Source organism: Glycine soja, chromosome 6, assembly GCF_004193775.1.
Source record: "Glycine soja cultivar W05 chromosome 6, ASM419377v2, whole genome shotgun sequence".
Classification (NCBI taxonomy): Eukaryota; Viridiplantae; Streptophyta; class Magnoliopsida; order Fabales; family Fabaceae; genus Glycine; species Glycine soja.
Genome location: NC_041007.1, coordinates 47,801,527 through 47,819,204, shown reverse-complemented (window position 1 = coordinate 47,819,204; position 17,678 = coordinate 47,801,527). Strand labels below are relative to the sequence as shown.

The window sequence follows — 17,678 nt, the reverse complement described above, 5'->3', positions numbered from 1 at the left end:
TAATAAAATTTAATTATAAATTTTATCTTTCAACTTTTATTATCTTACATTTTTATCATCTATGTTTTTTTTCTATAAATATTATTATTTAAATTTTTAATTTTTATATATTTTACAACCTTTGATATGCCAACAAAAAGAAGTAAAGAAAAAAAAACAAAAATAACGTTTTATTTTGTTATCAATATAATAATAAAATGCATAAAAATTCAATGATAAATTTTTTTGAAATATTAAAAATTATGTGATGAAATTTAGTATTAAACTTAATATAATAATAATAATAAGAGACCTATGTTATTATCTTAACCTAATCCAATTAAGATATGTTTGTTTTGAAGGAAAGATATAATATACAAGAAAGTTTTTAAATTTTATACTTTATGGAACATATATCTATTATACTCTATTTTATTTCTCTCTTCTAAATCAAATACACTCATTCAACAAAACATTTAATATGTAAAACCCCTAAATCTCAATCTTCGTCGTCTTTCTTCCCCGCACCGGCGCACAGACTCACCAAACACAGATTTTCCCCTTCTCTGGTAAGCATCAGCAAAACTCCCCTTCATATTCGCGCCTTCATTCATCCTCAAATCACTTTTTTTTCTTAACATGGAAGCAACCTTCGGTTGTAAGTATGGTGAGAATAATAAGGAAAACTAAATTGTGTAAAGACGAATATTATAGGGCTATGGGAATTGTTTACTGTTGCTGTGAATTTGATCTGTATGGTGGGAATTCTGTAAAGACCAATATTATAGGGCTGTGGGCATAATTCACAGCATGGAAGCGGCATAGTTATTTTCTGTTGCTTTTATTTGAGTTTCAGGGTTCTGGGAATTCTTACCCTATATGATATCAACACATTTGGTAGCGTTTCTGAATAATCTGTTTCAGGCTTTCATTTTTGCCTCTAGAATTGTAGCTTAAAGGGACGCGCAAGTTTGCATAAGCTGCCCTTTAGTATGCCTTGAGAGTTTTTGGGTCAGGCCACAAGGTGTCTTGACACCCTTTGGATATGGGGGAGTGTTTCAAGTGGGGCATATAGAAGCATGGTTGTATGTAAATATAGATTTTTTGTTTGTCATTAGCAAAACCTGCAATTCGTAGATGGTTATTGAAGTAGGAAAACCATTTAGACTGAACTCTGCTTTATGATTTTCTCATTGGCAGACAATAATGTTTGATGAATGACTCTGTTCCTAGAACCACATTGTTGGTGCAGAAATCAAACAGGATTCGTAGAACCAAATTATTATTTACTAGTAGTAGAAAGGTGGATCTCAACTTATCCTAGTTACATATCCCTATAGTTTCCTCGCTCGCTGTGAACTCCTAGTCTCCTAAGCATACATATTCAGAAGACAAAGGACCCTATCCAGAGGCTGAGCATCAGCAAAATAGGATTCCCTCTGGTTCTTTATTAGATTCTGGACATGTTGTGCAGACCCAGCAGGGAAGGCAGGCTCCTTCACCTGTCTTTGTATCTGTCTTATGACATTGTCTTTCGAACCTTCAAATTTTCAATCACATTGTCTTTAGAAAAAGCAGCCATAACAACTAGAGGTTTAAGAAGTGACACAAGAAAAAAAAAGTCATAGTACCATAGGAAAGAAAAACTCTGTTGACTAATAAAATTTCAACCAAGTTCAATTTAAATTAAAAGGGAATCATGAATACAGTTTGTAGAAAGAAAGGATTATTTTAACTTGGGGGCTGGGGCAGCATGGGTGTTTAGCGGTTATTGCGGAGTTTGGCAAGTCAATGCAATGTAGAAAAAATGCAAACCTTAACTAAATTCGCAACAATCATATCCAAAACTATAGGTGGACCCCTTTTATTCTTGTTTGTTTCCCTACTATCTAGTGAAGATATTTTTTGGTTCTTGCATCTAAATTAGTCTTGTGTGGAGGTTGCAAGTGCCGCTATCCTTTACCAGCCAGCAACTTCTTATCCTTTTTTCTTGGATTGGATATGACTTTGAAGCAAGTCTGGTTTTTTGTCTTTTTTATTAGTAAACTCTGTTTTGAAGTACCAAACCATTGCCGCATGCTACAAGCCAACAAATTGTGCAATTCTACAACTTTACTCTGCTCCTAGTTGAGAGTTGAGACTTTATGTGTTGTTAATTACCTGTTCTCCTTTACTTTATTTTAGAATATATGTATTTTTTACCCGAAAAAATTCTATTTCAGCAAAATAATGTTATTATATATAGACCTTTGATTAAATTAGAATATTCTTATACTAGTTAATTCATGCGTTTAGTAATAATGTTTTATTTTCAAATGTAATGACAAGTAAAGATATTTTTTATGATATTATTATTATAGATTCAAAATATTCATTTATTTTGGCTACAAGCAGGGGGGGGGATAGGAATGAAATCCATCCCTTTCCCTGTGAATGCAGGAGGAGCTAATGTAGAAGAATTAGTTTTAGATGCATATGCATTGTGTAGAGTATCCACGGGGTCTTCATTGTCTGTTCTATGTCCTTGTGGTTGCTGAGGAATGAAGCTTCATTACCTTTATCCTGTGTCTAGGAAAAAAATACTTGTGTAAATTGCAGTCTCTGTAGTCAAGCACATACTAAAATAATATACAGAAATCTGTCACTTATGAAATACAAAAGAATAAAAGTATTGCCCCTTGATGAGACTGTATTACAGCCTTTCAGTTGAACCTATATCTTTCTTAATACCGTGCACTTCTGGCGCTCGGTCTGCATAATTTTTATGTCATGGAACACTAGTTAGTTGGTGATTGAGAATATCCTCCAAGGCAATCTCAAGGTCTGGGGGACACAAAGAAAATCAAACCACACACTGAAAAATAATAAAGAAAATTTACAGAACTAAAATTCAAGTTACCAATTATTCTGCTAGGTACGATTCCAGCTTTCTTGCCTTTCTCAATATTTGGTAACCAATGATTGACACAGCTCAGGGTAGCATTAACATGAATTTCTCTTCTCTCAATACTGTCAAGCATTGGATCTTGCTTAATACCAGACTTAAGAGATGCGTTATTGCAATTGTCTACCAAATCTGCATCCAGTACTGCAACAATCAAAATCTGGTTGGTCGTCTGTCTGGATGTCCTTGGCAGCAACTTCTTCTGCAGAGTTGTGACAATGCAAACATCTATATTTTGGTACATCTAATGGCAGAAATGTTGGTTGTTTGTCAGACTCATGTACTGGAAATGGCCAACAATTTTTCCAGTCTTTTCTGTGCATTTCAGACACATATCCACTGCACTAACAATAAATTAAGAGTGTTAAGAATTCAATTATGAAAGCAAGAGTTCGGTGCACATTTTTTGTGTTGGTCTCCAATCAGAATTGGAGTTTACCTCGATAATTCAAATAATAAAGGTTTGCATTAATGATTAACATAGCTTTCAACTTTAAATTGTTAGTAGTTGTAATCAACTTTAAACTGCTACCACTTGCAAACTTGCAATCATCTATACCACAATACTATTGTGCTAGAGACAACACAAATTCATTAGGAATTTAGGATGTCATGTAATAAGAACAAGATGTAGTAAATGTAGACCTCAATTACAACATAGTAGACACTAAGTGAAAGGCAGACATAAACAATTTACAACACAAATATACTTCCCTCTCCTCCATTTGTTGACAAAACTAGTAGGATATGAAGAATATGTAGCATGAAGGTGTACGTAACGTATTAAGAAATGTTCACATTTGCTGTATGCTCCATAATGTGGATACTTGAATAGCCATATGCAGATGTATTTGTGGATGACAAATACATATTCAGGAAGTGTGTTTGAATTATTTTTCGTTACATAACTCTACTCCTACTGTGGTGTTAAATTTTCTGTATTGTGTGTAGGTAGTACTGTTCAACCGTGTACTGTCTGTTAAGGATAGCAATAAACTACTTGTTGCTTCACTGAAGATACAGTCATCTATTGATCTCCAGCGTCACCGCAAACACACCAACACACATTTCGTTATTTGCATCTTTCGAGGTATGTATATCATTTGGACACTTATGTCGTTAGTTATTATATTTGTGGTTGACATGTAACTATTGTTTAGTATTACATTGTAGTTCATTGAGTGAGCCATAGTTCCCCGTTTGAGATTCAATACAACGATTAATACGGACAGTTTGGAGGGTTGGGGTTTCTGCAATTACCATTTGCATCGGAATCAAGACAAATACAGGAGAGAGAGAACAGAAATTAGGTAGAGAGAATGAAAAAGAAAAAGAGAAACTATATATATCTATATTTTTGTGAGAATTTAATTTAGGTTGCTTGGTAAAATTAAAAGGAAAATTGTTTCATGGACTTGCATTAAAAAAAACCTAGCCAACAACATCAATAATAAAAAAAATAACCTTAACAAATGAAAAAAAGTTTAGTTGACATCAGTCAAAAATAGTCTCAGGACCTAAAAAACTTAACCGACATGAGTTTAATGGTATACTTTTATTTTTAAGAGATATTTTCTCTAATTTTCATTCCTCTAAAATTTAAACCATTATTTTTTTATCTCAATGAAATAAGTAAATTTAATCGAACTAAATTCTGCTTATTTTAGATCAACCAAAATGTACTTATAAGAAATAATAGTAATAATAAAATTTAATTATAAATTTTATCCTTCAATTTTTATCATCTTACATTATTATCATCTAAGTTTTTTTCTATAAATGTTATTATTTAAATTTTAAATTTTTTATATTTTACCACCTTTGATATCCAACAAAAAAAAGTAAAGAAAAAAAAAAACAAAATAACGTTTTACTTTGTTATCAATATAATAATGAAATGCATAAAAATTCGATAATAAAATTTTTTTAAATATTAAAAATTATGCGATGAAATTTACTATTAAACTTAATATAATAATAATAAAAGACCTATGTTAGTATCCGAAATTGATTTTTTTGTTGTCCCTTTTAAGCTGTTCCTTCGGAACAGGTCATTTTGAAAGTTGTGTTAGACGGCAGAGAAGTCAAATCCGTTCTTATCCTAACCTAATCCGCTTAAGGTATGTTTTTGAAGGAAAGATATAATATACAAGAAAATTTATATACTTTATATTGTGGAACATATGTCTGTTATACTCTATTTTATTTCTCTCGTGCGTGTTTGTCTCTTCTAAATCAAATACACTCATTCAACAAAACATTTAATATATATATATATATATATATATATATATATATATATATATATATATATATATATATATATATATATATATTAGAAGGAGCAAAACCCCTAAAGTCTCAATCTTCGTCTTCTTTCTTCCCCGCAGCGCTGCACAGACTCATCAAACTCGTTGTGACTGCAGCTGCACAGATTTTCCTCTTCTCTGGTAAGCATTAGCAAAACCCCCCTTGATATTTGCACCTTCATTCATTCTCAAATCACTTTTTTTTTTCTTAAGGTTGTTGCTTTGATAACTTGAACAAAAACAAACAGTGCCTTTGCGAGAACGCGCGTTTGGTTTCAATTCAATGGCAGGAGGTAAAGCGAAGAAGGAAAAGGGGAAGCCCCATCAGCAGCAGAAGCACATGCCCTACCAGGGCGGAATATCGTTCCACAAATCAAAGGGTCAGCACATTCTCAAGAACCCCTTGCTCGTCGATTCCATTGTGGAGAAGGCCGGCGTCAAGAGCACCGACGTCATCCTCGAGATCGGTCCCGGGACCGGTAACTTGACGAAGAAGCTTCTCGAAGCCGGCAAGAAGGTCATCGCCATCGAGATCGATCCCCGGATGGTTCTCGAGCTCCAGAGACGGTTCCAGGGTACCCCTCACTCCAATCGCCTCACGGTATGAAAAAAACAACATTTTCCAGAATAGTTTATTTACAACTTATTTGAACTTATGTTGTTGTATAGATACTTATGTGTGTTTTTGAGAATTTTTAGGAAAACAACTTATGATAGCTTCAAGGTTTTAAATTGGGGTTGTGGTTTTGTCACAATCCCTGATACTGCTTGAAATTGTGGATAAATGCCGTCAATGTGGTTGCCATTGATCCAAAACAATTTAACTTCGTTTCCTTTTCGATAACAAAAGTACTTATATAATTGCTTATATGATAAAACTCTTGATTGCTTATATGATGAACATTTCAGAAGAGTTTGATTATGGCTTATTTGTTATAACATAGATGCTTAGTGTTTGTTTGGGAGAGTTCACAAAAACAGCTTATGATAGCTTTGAGGTTTTTAGTTGTGGTCACAGTCCTTGATATTGCGAGAAATTGCAGACAAATGCCAGCCAAAATCACTGTCACGACTATTTTTTCAAGACCATGGATAGCTTATTTTCAATGAGGCTTTTTTACTAGCATAGCTTATGAAGACAACTTACTTGTATGAAAATAATTTAACCTAATTTTCCCCTTCAATTGTAGAATTAACTTATACACAGAGTGCTTAGAACTTGGGTTATGTATATATGGATAAACACTACTAAGAGAAGAAATTCAAAGCTCTGTTTGGATGAATTTTTTCTTAAGCATTTATCAGAGAAGGAATTAAGAATGTAAAATGAATTAAACTTTTCACATTTATGCCCCTTAGCTTTTATAGAAGTTAGATGAAAGGGTTTCTATAGATGTTAAAGTTGCATAAGTTGATTTTAACTTGGGAGTGAACTGAATTCATTTTACCTTGTTTTCTTTTTCATGGAAAAATTTATCTGAATAGTCTTAATCATGGAGTTTACCCTAATGGACCCTGTTCAGGAAATGTTTAATTATGTTGTTTAGCTGAGTGTACTGGTTCTTGTTTTGCCTAGTATATTGTTGTATTTTGTTTTATTTTTCCATGGTTACAGGTTATCCAAGGTGATGTGTTGAAGACTGAACTTCCTTATTTTGACATTTGTGTTGCAAACATTCCCTACCAAATATCTTCTCCTCTCACATTCAAGTTACTCAAGCACGAACCTGCTTTTAGGGCTGCAATCATAATGTTCCAGAGAGAATTTGCCATGAGACTGGTTGCTCAGCCTGGTGATAAACTATATTGTCGTCTCACAGTCAACACTCAACTACATGCTCGAGTCTTCCACCTCCTCAAAGTTGGAAGAAACAACTTCAGGCCCCCTCCCAAGGTGGATTCCTCTGTGGTGCGAATTGAGCCCAGGAAACCCCGTATTGAAGTTAAGCAAAAGGAGTGGGATGGGTTTTTGCGGATTTGTTTTAACAGGAAGAACAAAACACTTGGTTCGATATTTAGGCAGAAGAGCGTGATCTCCTTGCTTGAAAAAAACTACAGGACTGTGCGGGCACTGGAACTCGGGCAAGAAGATTCACTGAAGGAAGTGGATGCTAAAATGGACTTCTCTAGTTTTGGTGATGATCAAGGTATGGAGATGGATGATGATGGAGCAGATGATGATGAAATGGAAGTTGAGGATGGGGAAGCAGATGAGGTGCAATCTGAATTCAAGGACAAGGTTTTGGGTGTTCTGAAAGAGGGAGATTTTGAAGAGAAAAGGTCATCCAAGCTCACATTGCAGGAATTCCTATACCTGCTTTCTCTGTTTAACAAAGCTGGCATACACTTCTCTTGATTTTAGATTATCAATTTTCTCAATAGTTTCTTCCATATTTAAATCTACACTATTCTTTCAATAGGCTTATCATTATTCAGAAGTTTTCCAAGAGAGAGTGATATCAGAAACTGTTAACTATTTATGCATTGTATTTTGTTGAGCTCCATCGTGGATGTATACTACTCTATATATTCTTTAGCAGGTTTGATTATGTGGTTCTTTTATTGCTTTACGAGGATCTGCATTTGCAACTTACTGTACGGTGTTTGCAAATGCTTAATGATGTTACCATTTTCTCTTTTTGATGCACCCTGATTGATAGTCTGAATTGTGGTTAATGGTTTTGAGGCATATTAAAAACCAATGTTTAGTTAGATGAGGCTTTGTCGCACAGGTTAAATTTCTAACATTTGGTACTAAAGGTTGTTGAGATTAAAGGACATAACTGAGAAATTGTGTATTTCTCTCATCTTATTCATTGACTCAAATATTGTGTGTATACAGAAAAGGTAAGCTAGTAAAAAGGAAAAGATTAATCAATATCTAATCTAAATCTTGGAGATATAATCCTACTAGATAAGATAAAAGTTTCCTACTTTTCTAGAAATAAGTTATCTTATCTTTTTAATACCATATCATAAACAGAATCATATCTTAATCTCTATTATATTATAGCAGAATTATATCCCTTAAATCTATATCATATCATATCTTAACAAATCGTAGGTAGTCTTTTGGTGATTGAGGCATACGAAATTCTAAAGTAGAATTGTAACTTGTGTGCTCGTGTTGTTTTTGATGATGTTACTAAAGATTAAAAAGGAAAATGTTCACTAGCTCAACATAGTGATCATTAGACCCCCTTATGGCCATATGAATGGGGAATAATGAGCTTTTATTAATGCTGATACTGAAATGAGTTGATTCATCTGCCTTTATTTTGTTACTTTGTTTAAAATTGGTTTTTGATTTAGTAGTTGGGAAATGCTGGTTGCTGGAACGGTTTTTGTAAAGATGGTACAAATCGTGGATGGCATGTGGTAAGTCATGAACCTGCCTTTCTCCTTCACAGCTCATCGGTGCCATATTCAGACCTTATTCTTCATCTTCCTCCTTTGCATCATCACCGAGCTTGTCAGCTTGTAAATACCTTTGTACTAAATATCCATTCAAAAAAATGTTCAGAAATTTCCTTTTAAGTTGTCTTGTTTTTTTACGTGTCCTTAACATATGGTTACCAACTCACGAGTACAAGGAAATATTAACAATGTCAGAAATTGTTTAGCTAATAAGAGGGTTGCTAGACACTGAAGTCTAGTCACTGTGATGTGTTTTTTTATTAGTAATCTGAAAATTGATTTTTTTTTCTTCTTCTTCTCTGCATCTGCTTTTCAATTTGTCATGTGATAATTAAATGAGATACCATAAACTCTATCACTTAGCTTGACATTGAACACACGACATTTAGTTAACACTTGGCCGGACATGAAGTTGAGAACATATTCTCAAATTAGTTCACATGTAAACGTTTTGCATTGGCAAAAAGCAAACAAGGCTGAAAGCATCGTGATATTTGTGCTCTATTTTGTATGCTATTTTCTGGATTATGATGTGTAGAAGTACAGTATGAGTATGCCAATTGTCCTATGCTCTTGGTTGCAACTTGTAAGTGCATCAGTAGCTGTAGAATGCAAATATAATGAATTCTAATGTATGATGCCAGCTATAGTAAATACAACCAGCTCTGTACATACCAAAACAATATAAAACTATGAACATATTCCTTTTTTTTTTTTAAATGTTGGCAACCAAAAACTTCCAATTTTTGGTAGCCCAAATTAAAATCCCAATTGTAGGTTGGGAATAGTCATTGGCTGGGCTTACTTTGCAATTAAGTCAGGATTTTTTTCGGGCTTATTCCATTTTATGCTTCCTGCACCCCCACAATAAACATAAAATAACTGGAAAGGACAAAATGTTGAAGGTACATATGTTACCTTCTTGTTTATATGAAAAACTATATTTCAAGCGTGTGATATGTATTTGTTGATACATAAAAGTACGTTTCAAAAGTTCACTAAACACGAACTTAGGACCAACAGGACTTACTTGGTCCATTGAAAGAGGTTAGTCTCCCATATGGTGTGAATCAAAGTTGAAATTTCTCATACTCACATTTTGTGTTCGAGTGTATTCCAAACATAGTTGCTTCTGAAAAGAGGATACACACGAACAAAAAAACACACACATTTAGTTCCTGTTAACATGGACGCAAGAAGAAGAAAGATAAATTAGTGTCCATTATCGACATATTTACGTGGATGAGAGACATAGTTGGAATCAACTTTAACATGATTAAATGGAATCTTGTTAAGTATTTTTTTTCATATGCAACATGCATGTCGTGTCACTAACAATTGTGCGATTTTAAGGATTGAGTGTCAAGTTATTGCTGGACAGGAAGATAAAAAAATGATCTTATGTTATGTGATAAAGAGAGATAAAAAAAGAAAATATCAAATGAGTATTTAAATCATTGAAATTATTAAAAGTTTAATTGGTTAAATAAAATATATAAATATTATAAAATTTTTATTATTTAGTTGAATTATCACAGATAAAAAAAAATGGTTCAAACTTGAAATTAAGGCATTCATGATTATATTTTCAATTGTTTTCTCTCTCTCTTGATAACACCGAGTGTCAGTCGCTAGTCACATCTTAATCCCCAAACTGAACCCACCCCTCTTCGTCCGGTTCACTAGCGTTCGATTCGTTTCTATCTCTCTCTCTCTCTGTCATGGGTTCGCTCGAGGCACCAACCGCCGCGGAAAACGGCTCCGCTCCCGCCGCCGGCAACGGAAAATCCCACTCCATCAACGGCGCGGAGGCGGCGCCGGAGCCCGACGCGTCGAAGCGGCGCAGATCGTCGGTGCTCCCGTTGGAGGTGGGTACGCGCGTCATGTGCCGTTGGAGGGACAACAAGTACCACCCCGTCAAAGTCATCGAACGCCGCAAGGTTCCCAACGCCATCCCCAACGATTACGAGTATTACGTCCATTACACCGAGTGTAAGACCCTTCTTCGTCCTTCGAATCTTCTTCAATTTGGATGAATTGGTGAACGGCTAGGGTTTTGGTTTCAAGGGTTGCTTGGTTGGGGTATGTGTTGATTTAGGGTTTGTTTGGATGCAATATGAATTGATTTTTTCATATGGTGCTTTGTTTTGGGTTAATGGTGGATAGGTGACCTTGAATTAGGGTTCACTGTGAGTCTGTTGTTGTAAGAACACTGCCAAGAACTTTGATTGTTGTAAATTATTATTTATGAATTTACTAGGGACGTGTGGATTATGGTTTAGGTTTTGTTACAGAGAAAGGAATCAATTGGGTTGGGGTTGCGGGTGTTTTCACCATCAGGGTAGGGCAGGGCAGCCATAACTGCTTTCGTGGAAATAAAAGACATGAAAAAATAAAATTTAAATTTCAGGGGTTGTGTGGTTGTGTAGTTTTTTAGAATTTTGAATCTTTGATTTTATTGGTAAATAATTTCATATTTAAATGAACAAGATGAAATCATTGTGTTTCGATATCAATGTATGTGGTTGATGCTAAGATGTTAGCAACTATTTCTGTTATGTTGTTCTGTAACTTCTGTTTACTATAGGTAGGCAGGGATGCTTAGATGCTGACTGCGTAGTTATTTTTTTACTCTTTATTTTTGCAGTCAATAGGAGGCTTGATGAGTGGGTGAAGCTTGACCAGTTGGATCTTAATTCAGTGGAGGCTGTTGTTGATGAGAAAGTGGAGGACAAGGTAATGATTATATATTCTCCAAATTGCACGGCAGCATTGTTTTGGACTCATCTATTTATGTTTAGAAGGATGGATGAGGAGGTTTACTGAGAAAAAGTGATAATGTTGTCCAGACATCTGTTGTTTTACAAACATAACAACAAAAGTCTTTTTCCATTAGGTTGGCTTGGCTACATGGATCAAATAACACCATTGTGTTATGTTTAAAACTAAGCTTTTAGAATATCTGGTTATTATTCTAAAATCTAAATTGAAATCCTTTCTTTTCATTGGTTTCTCATTTGGGGGGTATGTGGTGGTAGACAGGGAAAACAACTTTAGTATCCTAACGACTTGTACTGGAAAAAAACATAACAGTCATGTTCATTTTGGTGGCAGGAATTAAGTATACATTTCTAGGTGCTTTGTACTGGCTGTTCTTCATTTTAATATCTTGGATGGTGTTTACTGTCTCTGTTATGTCTACCTCTTATTTCAAAATATGGATTCCCTTTATGACTGAACTAATTTATAATATTGCACATATGGTTTTCTAGGGTGCGACAGGGTTGAAGATGACACGCCACCAAAAGAGGAAGATTGACGAGACACATGTAGAGGTAGAGTTATTACTTTTCAGTTACAAGTTGAACATAGGCTGTTAGAGACAGATACACACAAAAGAACACATGGTATAGTTCAACCCTTTTAGTCTGTTTTTACATGTGCTTCAATGGCGAGTAGGTGCTATTTTTGCATAAAATAAATTGTGGTAGAGTTGAGGAGGTAGAATTTTATGTAGAGGTAGAGTTGTTACTTTTCAGTTATAACATGAACATAGGCTGTTAGACACAGATACACACAACAGAACAATACTATGCTTCAAACCTTTAGTCTCTTTGTACATGTGCTTCAATGGTGAGTAGGGGCTATTTTGGCATAAAATAAATTGAATGCTATAATTTGCTAATTTTTGCACTGGCACAACTCTTTGTTTACACTGTTCTGATTGAATAACTTATCAGTAATTGAGTGCTACCTCAAAATGATGCGTTGAAGTGCATGTTTGTATTAGCTGTGAAAAAACAATTATGCATACATAATCAGTTATTGTTATAATTGATTATATGAAATAAGTTTTATGTGGATATGTGAGATGAAAAGTGATTTTAAAATAATCTATTTTGATTGGATTTGTATAAAAGAATTGCTTTCTCTGTAGTAAAATTACAAAATTGTGTATGAAGTTATTAGTCATTAGCTTCAAGATTTTGCTTGTTTTGAAAAAGCTGTTTCCTTTGCAAAAATGAAAAAATCAAAGATCATAACCTGAATTTCTAACAATTGGCAAACATATATGGATAATGGTTCTGACAGCTTTTTTCATGAAAAAAGCTGTTTCTCAACTCTCAAAAAAATTTAGTGCTCACTGACACACTTAAGACATCTTGTGCTTAGGAGCTTCCAAAACACTAAACTTGTTTGCATACCAGTACCTTTTATAGTAAGATTGATTGAAGTCACATGAAACATGTTATCGGGATATTATTTTGTTGGAGCTTGATGCTGATCATTGCTTCCTTGTACTTAAAAGTTGAAACCCGTATATTCTACTGGCTGGTCAAATTATTCCTGCTTCACTCTCTATTTGTTACTTATATTTTAAAATTTATATATCTATTGTTAAATTATAGGGACATGAGGAGCTTGATGCTGCCAGTTTGCGAGAACATGAGGAATTTACAAAAGTGAAAAATATAGCTACTATTGAGCTTGGAAGATATGAGATTGAGACTTGGTACTTCTCCCCATTCCCACCAGAATACAATGACTGTTTGAAGCTGTACTTTTGTGAGTTTTGCCTCAATTTCATGAAGCGCAAAGAACAGCTTCAGAGGCATATGGTGAGCTGAGCCTGAAAAAATCCTTTGCACTTTATTTTTCTTTTTTTGCGTGTGTATGCATTGTCTTTTCTTTTTAGTCAAGTGACCCTTGATTTTGCTGAGTTGTTTTGATTTTAGTTTGTTTTTTTATTAATCTTTCATTTATTTTTAAAAAACTAAGGCACCAAACTTATCTATGGAGAAAGCTTGTTTTTCTCCATAAATTTTTACCATTAGCAATTTTACTGTATTTGTCCTACTTATTGTATCAAAACAGTCTAGTTTTTATTTATCATAATCTGCATCTATTATGCTAATACTTATTTACAGTTCTATTTGCTCTCCCTAGGGCCCAAAAAAAGTTGAAAAAAGATGTCAGTTTTTTATACCCAATGCAAATCACTAAGCACCAATTTAGACCCTTGTACTAACATTGGCTTCCTGTTCATGCAGAGGAAATGTGATCTTAAGCATCCCCCAGGTGATGAGATATACAGAAGTGGTACACTGTCAATGTTTGAGGTACATTTTTTGTCAGTCTTTTTTTTGTCATCAGTACCCCGCTTCCATTATGTTCAATTTCTCGAGTTCAAAATGAATTTTGAATTTCTTAGTATTTTTCTTAATAAATTGTTACAATATCTTGTAAAATAATATATATGATTTTAATATGATGTGCCAACTTGTGAAAATTCAAACCACAGTGACTGCAATCTGAATCTCAGTGCATGAAACATCCGCTATCACAATTTAAAACTTTGCTACTTATGATATTAATGGGTGCTTGAAGGATGTTTCTGTTTCTGTCTGACATGTACAAAGATTGTGCTGCTGATAAAAAAAAATGTACAAAGATTGTGCTACTATTCTGCATTTTTTTGTTTTGTACTCTGTTCTTTTTTTTTTTTTGAAGGATTAACTATCCTCCTTCAATTGTAATAGAGTTCTTTTTTAAAGCCATTGATCTCCCTTGCCCCAATTTCCCTGGCTTCAACTATTGCTTGATGAGCATCAGCTCTCTAATGATTTTTTTTTTAAATTCTTTATCTTTTTTTAAAAGATTTAGACAATTTTTTTAATTAAATTATCTAAATGAAGTCAAGGGTAGGTAGCTTCAAATCTCAAATATTGGAAATTATTTCAATTTATAAAATGAATGAATTTTGAGAACGTTGTGTTATAACAGTTGCAAGTTGCAACAGTTATATATACATTTTTTTTGTTATTAATGATTGATTACTATCATAATGTGATTACTTATAATTATTGCTATATCTGGAAACAGGTCGATGGCAAAAAGAACAAGGTTTATGGGCAGAACCTTTGTTATTTGGCCAAGTTATTTCTTGATCACAAGACCCTCTATTATGATGTAGACCTGTTTCTGTTCTATGTTTTGTGTGAATGTGATGATCGAGGATGTCACATGGTTGGCTATTTCTCCAAGGTAAAATATTACAGTGTTGTCATTATTTTGCTTTGACATGAGATATTTCAGATTTTTATATTTTACTGCTAATATGCCCATTTAACGTTTGTTTGTGATCTAAATGGCCTACCAAAACTGCCTTTGAATTAGCAAGCAGGACCATTAATAATATAATTATGAAGTTCTATTTTGGGGGAGCTAAGTTTATGATGTTCTTTGGCAGACCTTAATTTTAGTTGTTTTATGAAAAATGAACTTTGTTATAATTTTGACATATTTAACTTTCCAACTTTTTTATTTATTAGAATTCTTATTTGTTCATTAGTTTCTTTATGTTATGGATAATCTTATTGATTTTGTTTACTTTTTGATGATAAAGGAAAAACATTCTGAGGAATCTTACAATTTGGCATGTATCCTCACCCTACCACCTTACCAAAGGAAAGGCTATGGCAAATTTCTAATTGCATTCTGTAAGCTCTCTCTCTCTCTCTCTCTCTCTCAAAAGTTGGTCTCTTTGTATTTGCTAGTTATATGTGATAAAGTGTGAGTGAAGTTCATTTAAATTTCAAAAATTGAACAGCATATGAACTGTCCAAAAAGGAGGGCAAAGTTGGCACACCTGAAAGACCCCTTTCGGACCTTGGACTGCTAAGCTACAGAGGATATTGGACCAGGGTTCTCTTAGACATTCTGAAGAAGCACAAGGGAAACATTTCTATCAAGGTACCATATTCTTTTCTATTAATGTTTCTAAGACACTGAAGAATTCATCTATTCTGTTTACAAATAAAGTTCATTTGATTGTGCCTGTGTTCAATTTAATGTCATGTGGATAAATGTGAATTTTGATTATTTCCCGGATTTTAATTAATTGGAATATAGTTTATCCATTAGGGTCCTCGACACACATACATGAAAAAAGATGCTCAAAAGAGAACAAAAGAAAAGACTAACAAACATGCCAAGAAAGATATTAGCAACACATTTTCTAATGCATTCTTTTCAACAGATATCTTATTATTGGCGGAAATTTATTGGGCAAATAGTGAGACTCAATAAATAGGGAGTAGGAACTGCACAATTTTGCATAGGATAGGATTGAGAGGGAAAGGAAATTGTTCTTGGGTCTTGCATTTTCCTTACTCATTCATTTAATTATCTTTCTAACAAATTAACTTTATTAGATAAAGGGTAATAAAGTAACATTTATTTACATACATTTCCTTTAGCTTTTCAATTTTTTTTACATACATTTCCATTCTTTTCCTTAATGAAATCAAATAAAGGATTGCTTCCCTTCTTTTCCATAGGATGAATACCAGACAATTATAACTCATTCATTTTATTCTGCTTCTTTTAAATCACATTCTTTGTATTTATTTTTTCTTTTCTTGATAAGCATTTATAACTGCTTTTTATAACCATTCCCCCTTGTTAAGTCTCTCATTGTAGAGATAGGAGCCATAAAGTTTTTTTTTTCTTTTTAATATTATTAAAATAAATAAAATCTGAGCATGCTCTAATTTTAATTAATATTGAAATAAATTTTAAAAACTGAACAAGCTGGAGCAGTTTACTCGGTGATTAATTGGTTGCTCATGTATTTCTGATCTTCAGCCAAAATATTGCCTTGTCAAGGCTATCCAATTGAAAAAGGTTTTTTTTTTTTTTTTTTTCCAGGAACTGAGTGATATGACTGCCATTAAAGCTGAAGACATATTAACCACTCTTCAGAGCCTAGAATTGATTCAATACAGGAAAGGCCAGCATGTTATTTGTGCAGATCCCAAAGTGTTGGATCGCCATCTTAAAGCTGCTGGCAGGGGTGGCCTCGAAGTTGATGTTAGCAAATTGATCTGGACTCCTTATAAAGAACAAAGTTGATAATCAAATATTCATCAAAGAAATACTATCATGATGTAACTTGTTCTTTTGTGTATAAAGTATATAGGCTAGGTATCTTAGACAAATCCTTTGATGTATTAGTATTAACTAATAAGATTCAATACATTTTAGATGAGAATAGGAACACAACTGATTGTTTTATGTGCTGAACCGTAGCCTTAGGTATATGTTTAGATTGTGTCTTCGTTTCTAATGATGAATGCCAGAGGGAAACATTTTGTTTATCTGTGGCTATGTATGTTAATCCTGAGATTGGCGGTTGCTTGATGTCAGGTTTCAACGTAGGATAATATGATACAATTTTTTAGTACTCATATTTCGTACAAAATCCTTTGGCGTAACGGTTATGAAATTAACTCCAACTTTGGAGCAAAACGGATCAATCTAGAGGTAATACAACTGACTGGGTCAGCGATGAAGGGGAACGTGAAATATATGATAGAATAATTCAATGTCAGCCGGTAAGAACTCGAGTCTGGCTTTAAGCTGAATTAAATCTTATTCAGTTTAGTTAATCTGAAGGAAATGTGACTCCAGTCAAGTTAATCTGAATAGTAATACATATAATATTTGATTTTTACATTTAGTTACAAGCATAATAAATTTATAGTATTCAGTAATCAGTAGTAAGTTGAAGAAAATGTTAATACTCGTTACCTTTTGGATTTAGCTACGAGAAAATCTTATTACAAATTATTTTATTTTTCTTAGTTTCATACAATAAAACATAAACTATTTTGAATTCTACACCTCCCTATTGCATCCTCTTCTTTCACCCACAGTCAGTGCAGATTTAGACCCTCCCCTTTCTTGTTCAACTCTTCTTCTTGGAATTAGCATTTTTATTTTGAGTTTTGGATTTATTTCTGGAATAGGTGTTGCATAGGGATATAAATACTCTTATGAAATGATCATTCTAGAAAGAAAAATCTTATAAAACACATTTTCTGTGAGCAAAAATAATATTTTCAGAATGATCATCTTAAAAGATATAAAATGCACTTCCAGAAAGACTACTCCAAATTGTAATTTTTGTTTCTGGAATGGTTGTTCCATAAGCTAAAGTAGTGCTTTCGAGAATGTCATTTCCAAAA

The 17,678-nt window shown here is 33.6% G+C and overlaps 2 protein-coding genes across 6 annotated transcripts; both read left to right on the top strand.

The window, feature by feature from the left end:
* The first annotated feature begins 414 nt into the window (after window positions 1-414).
* Window positions 415-7,877, top strand: LOC114417403 (ribosomal RNA small subunit methyltransferase-like). 5 transcript variants are annotated; one of them, XM_028382588.1, is made up of 6 exons: window positions 415-548; window positions 3,875-4,013; window positions 4,974-5,043; window positions 5,314-5,373; window positions 5,481-5,833; window positions 6,848-7,877. In XM_028382588.1, the coding sequence occupies exons 5-6, from the start codon at window positions 5,516-5,518 to the stop codon at window positions 7,586-7,588; spliced, it is 1,059 nt and encodes a 352-aa protein (XP_028238389.1). In that variant the 5' UTR covers window positions 415-548; window positions 3,875-4,013; window positions 4,974-5,043; window positions 5,314-5,373; window positions 5,481-5,515; the 3' UTR covers window positions 7,589-7,877. The 5 variants fall into 5 exon arrangements, with proteins under 5 accessions (XP_028238389.1, XP_028238392.1, XP_028238390.1 ...); XM_028382591.1 differs by having other exon boundaries at window positions 5,446-5,833; XM_028382589.1 differs by having other exon boundaries at window positions 4,957-5,043.
* A 2,322-nt stretch (window positions 7,878-10,199) lies between these two features.
* LOC114417401 (histone acetyltransferase of the MYST family 1) lies at window positions 10,200-16,851 on the top strand. The gene is made up of 9 exons (XM_028382585.1): window positions 10,200-10,641; window positions 11,297-11,385; window positions 11,922-11,984; window positions 13,059-13,268; window positions 13,701-13,769; window positions 14,533-14,694; window positions 15,056-15,149; window positions 15,260-15,402; window positions 16,360-16,851. The coding sequence occupies exons 1-9, from the start codon at window positions 10,371-10,373 to the stop codon at window positions 16,561-16,563; spliced, it is 1,305 nt and encodes a 434-aa protein (XP_028238386.1). The 5' UTR covers window positions 10,200-10,370; the 3' UTR covers window positions 16,564-16,851.
* Window positions 16,852-17,678: the final 827 nt, after the last annotated feature.

Excerpts from the sequence above, each read along its gene's own strand:
- LOC114417401 (XM_028382585.1), top strand. The coding sequence starts at position 10,371 with ATGGGTTCGCTCGAGGCACCAACCGCCGCGGAAAACGGCTCCGCTCCC. Across the intron at positions 13,269-13,700 it reads AACAGCTTCAGAGGCATATG|AGGAAATGTGATCTTAAGCA; the intron begins GTGAGCTGAGCC and ends CTGTTCATGCAG. Across the intron at positions 14,695-15,055 it reads TGGTTGGCTATTTCTCCAAG|GAAAAACATTCTGAGGAATC; the intron begins GTAAAATATTAC and ends TTGATGATAAAG.
- LOC114417403 (XM_028382586.1), top strand. The coding sequence starts at position 5,516 with ATGGCAGGAGGTAAAGCGAAGAAGGAAAAGGGGAAGCCCCATCAGCAG. Across the intron at positions 5,834-6,847 it reads CTCACTCCAATCGCCTCACG|GTTATCCAAGGTGATGTGTT; the intron begins GTATGAAAAAAA and ends CCATGGTTACAG.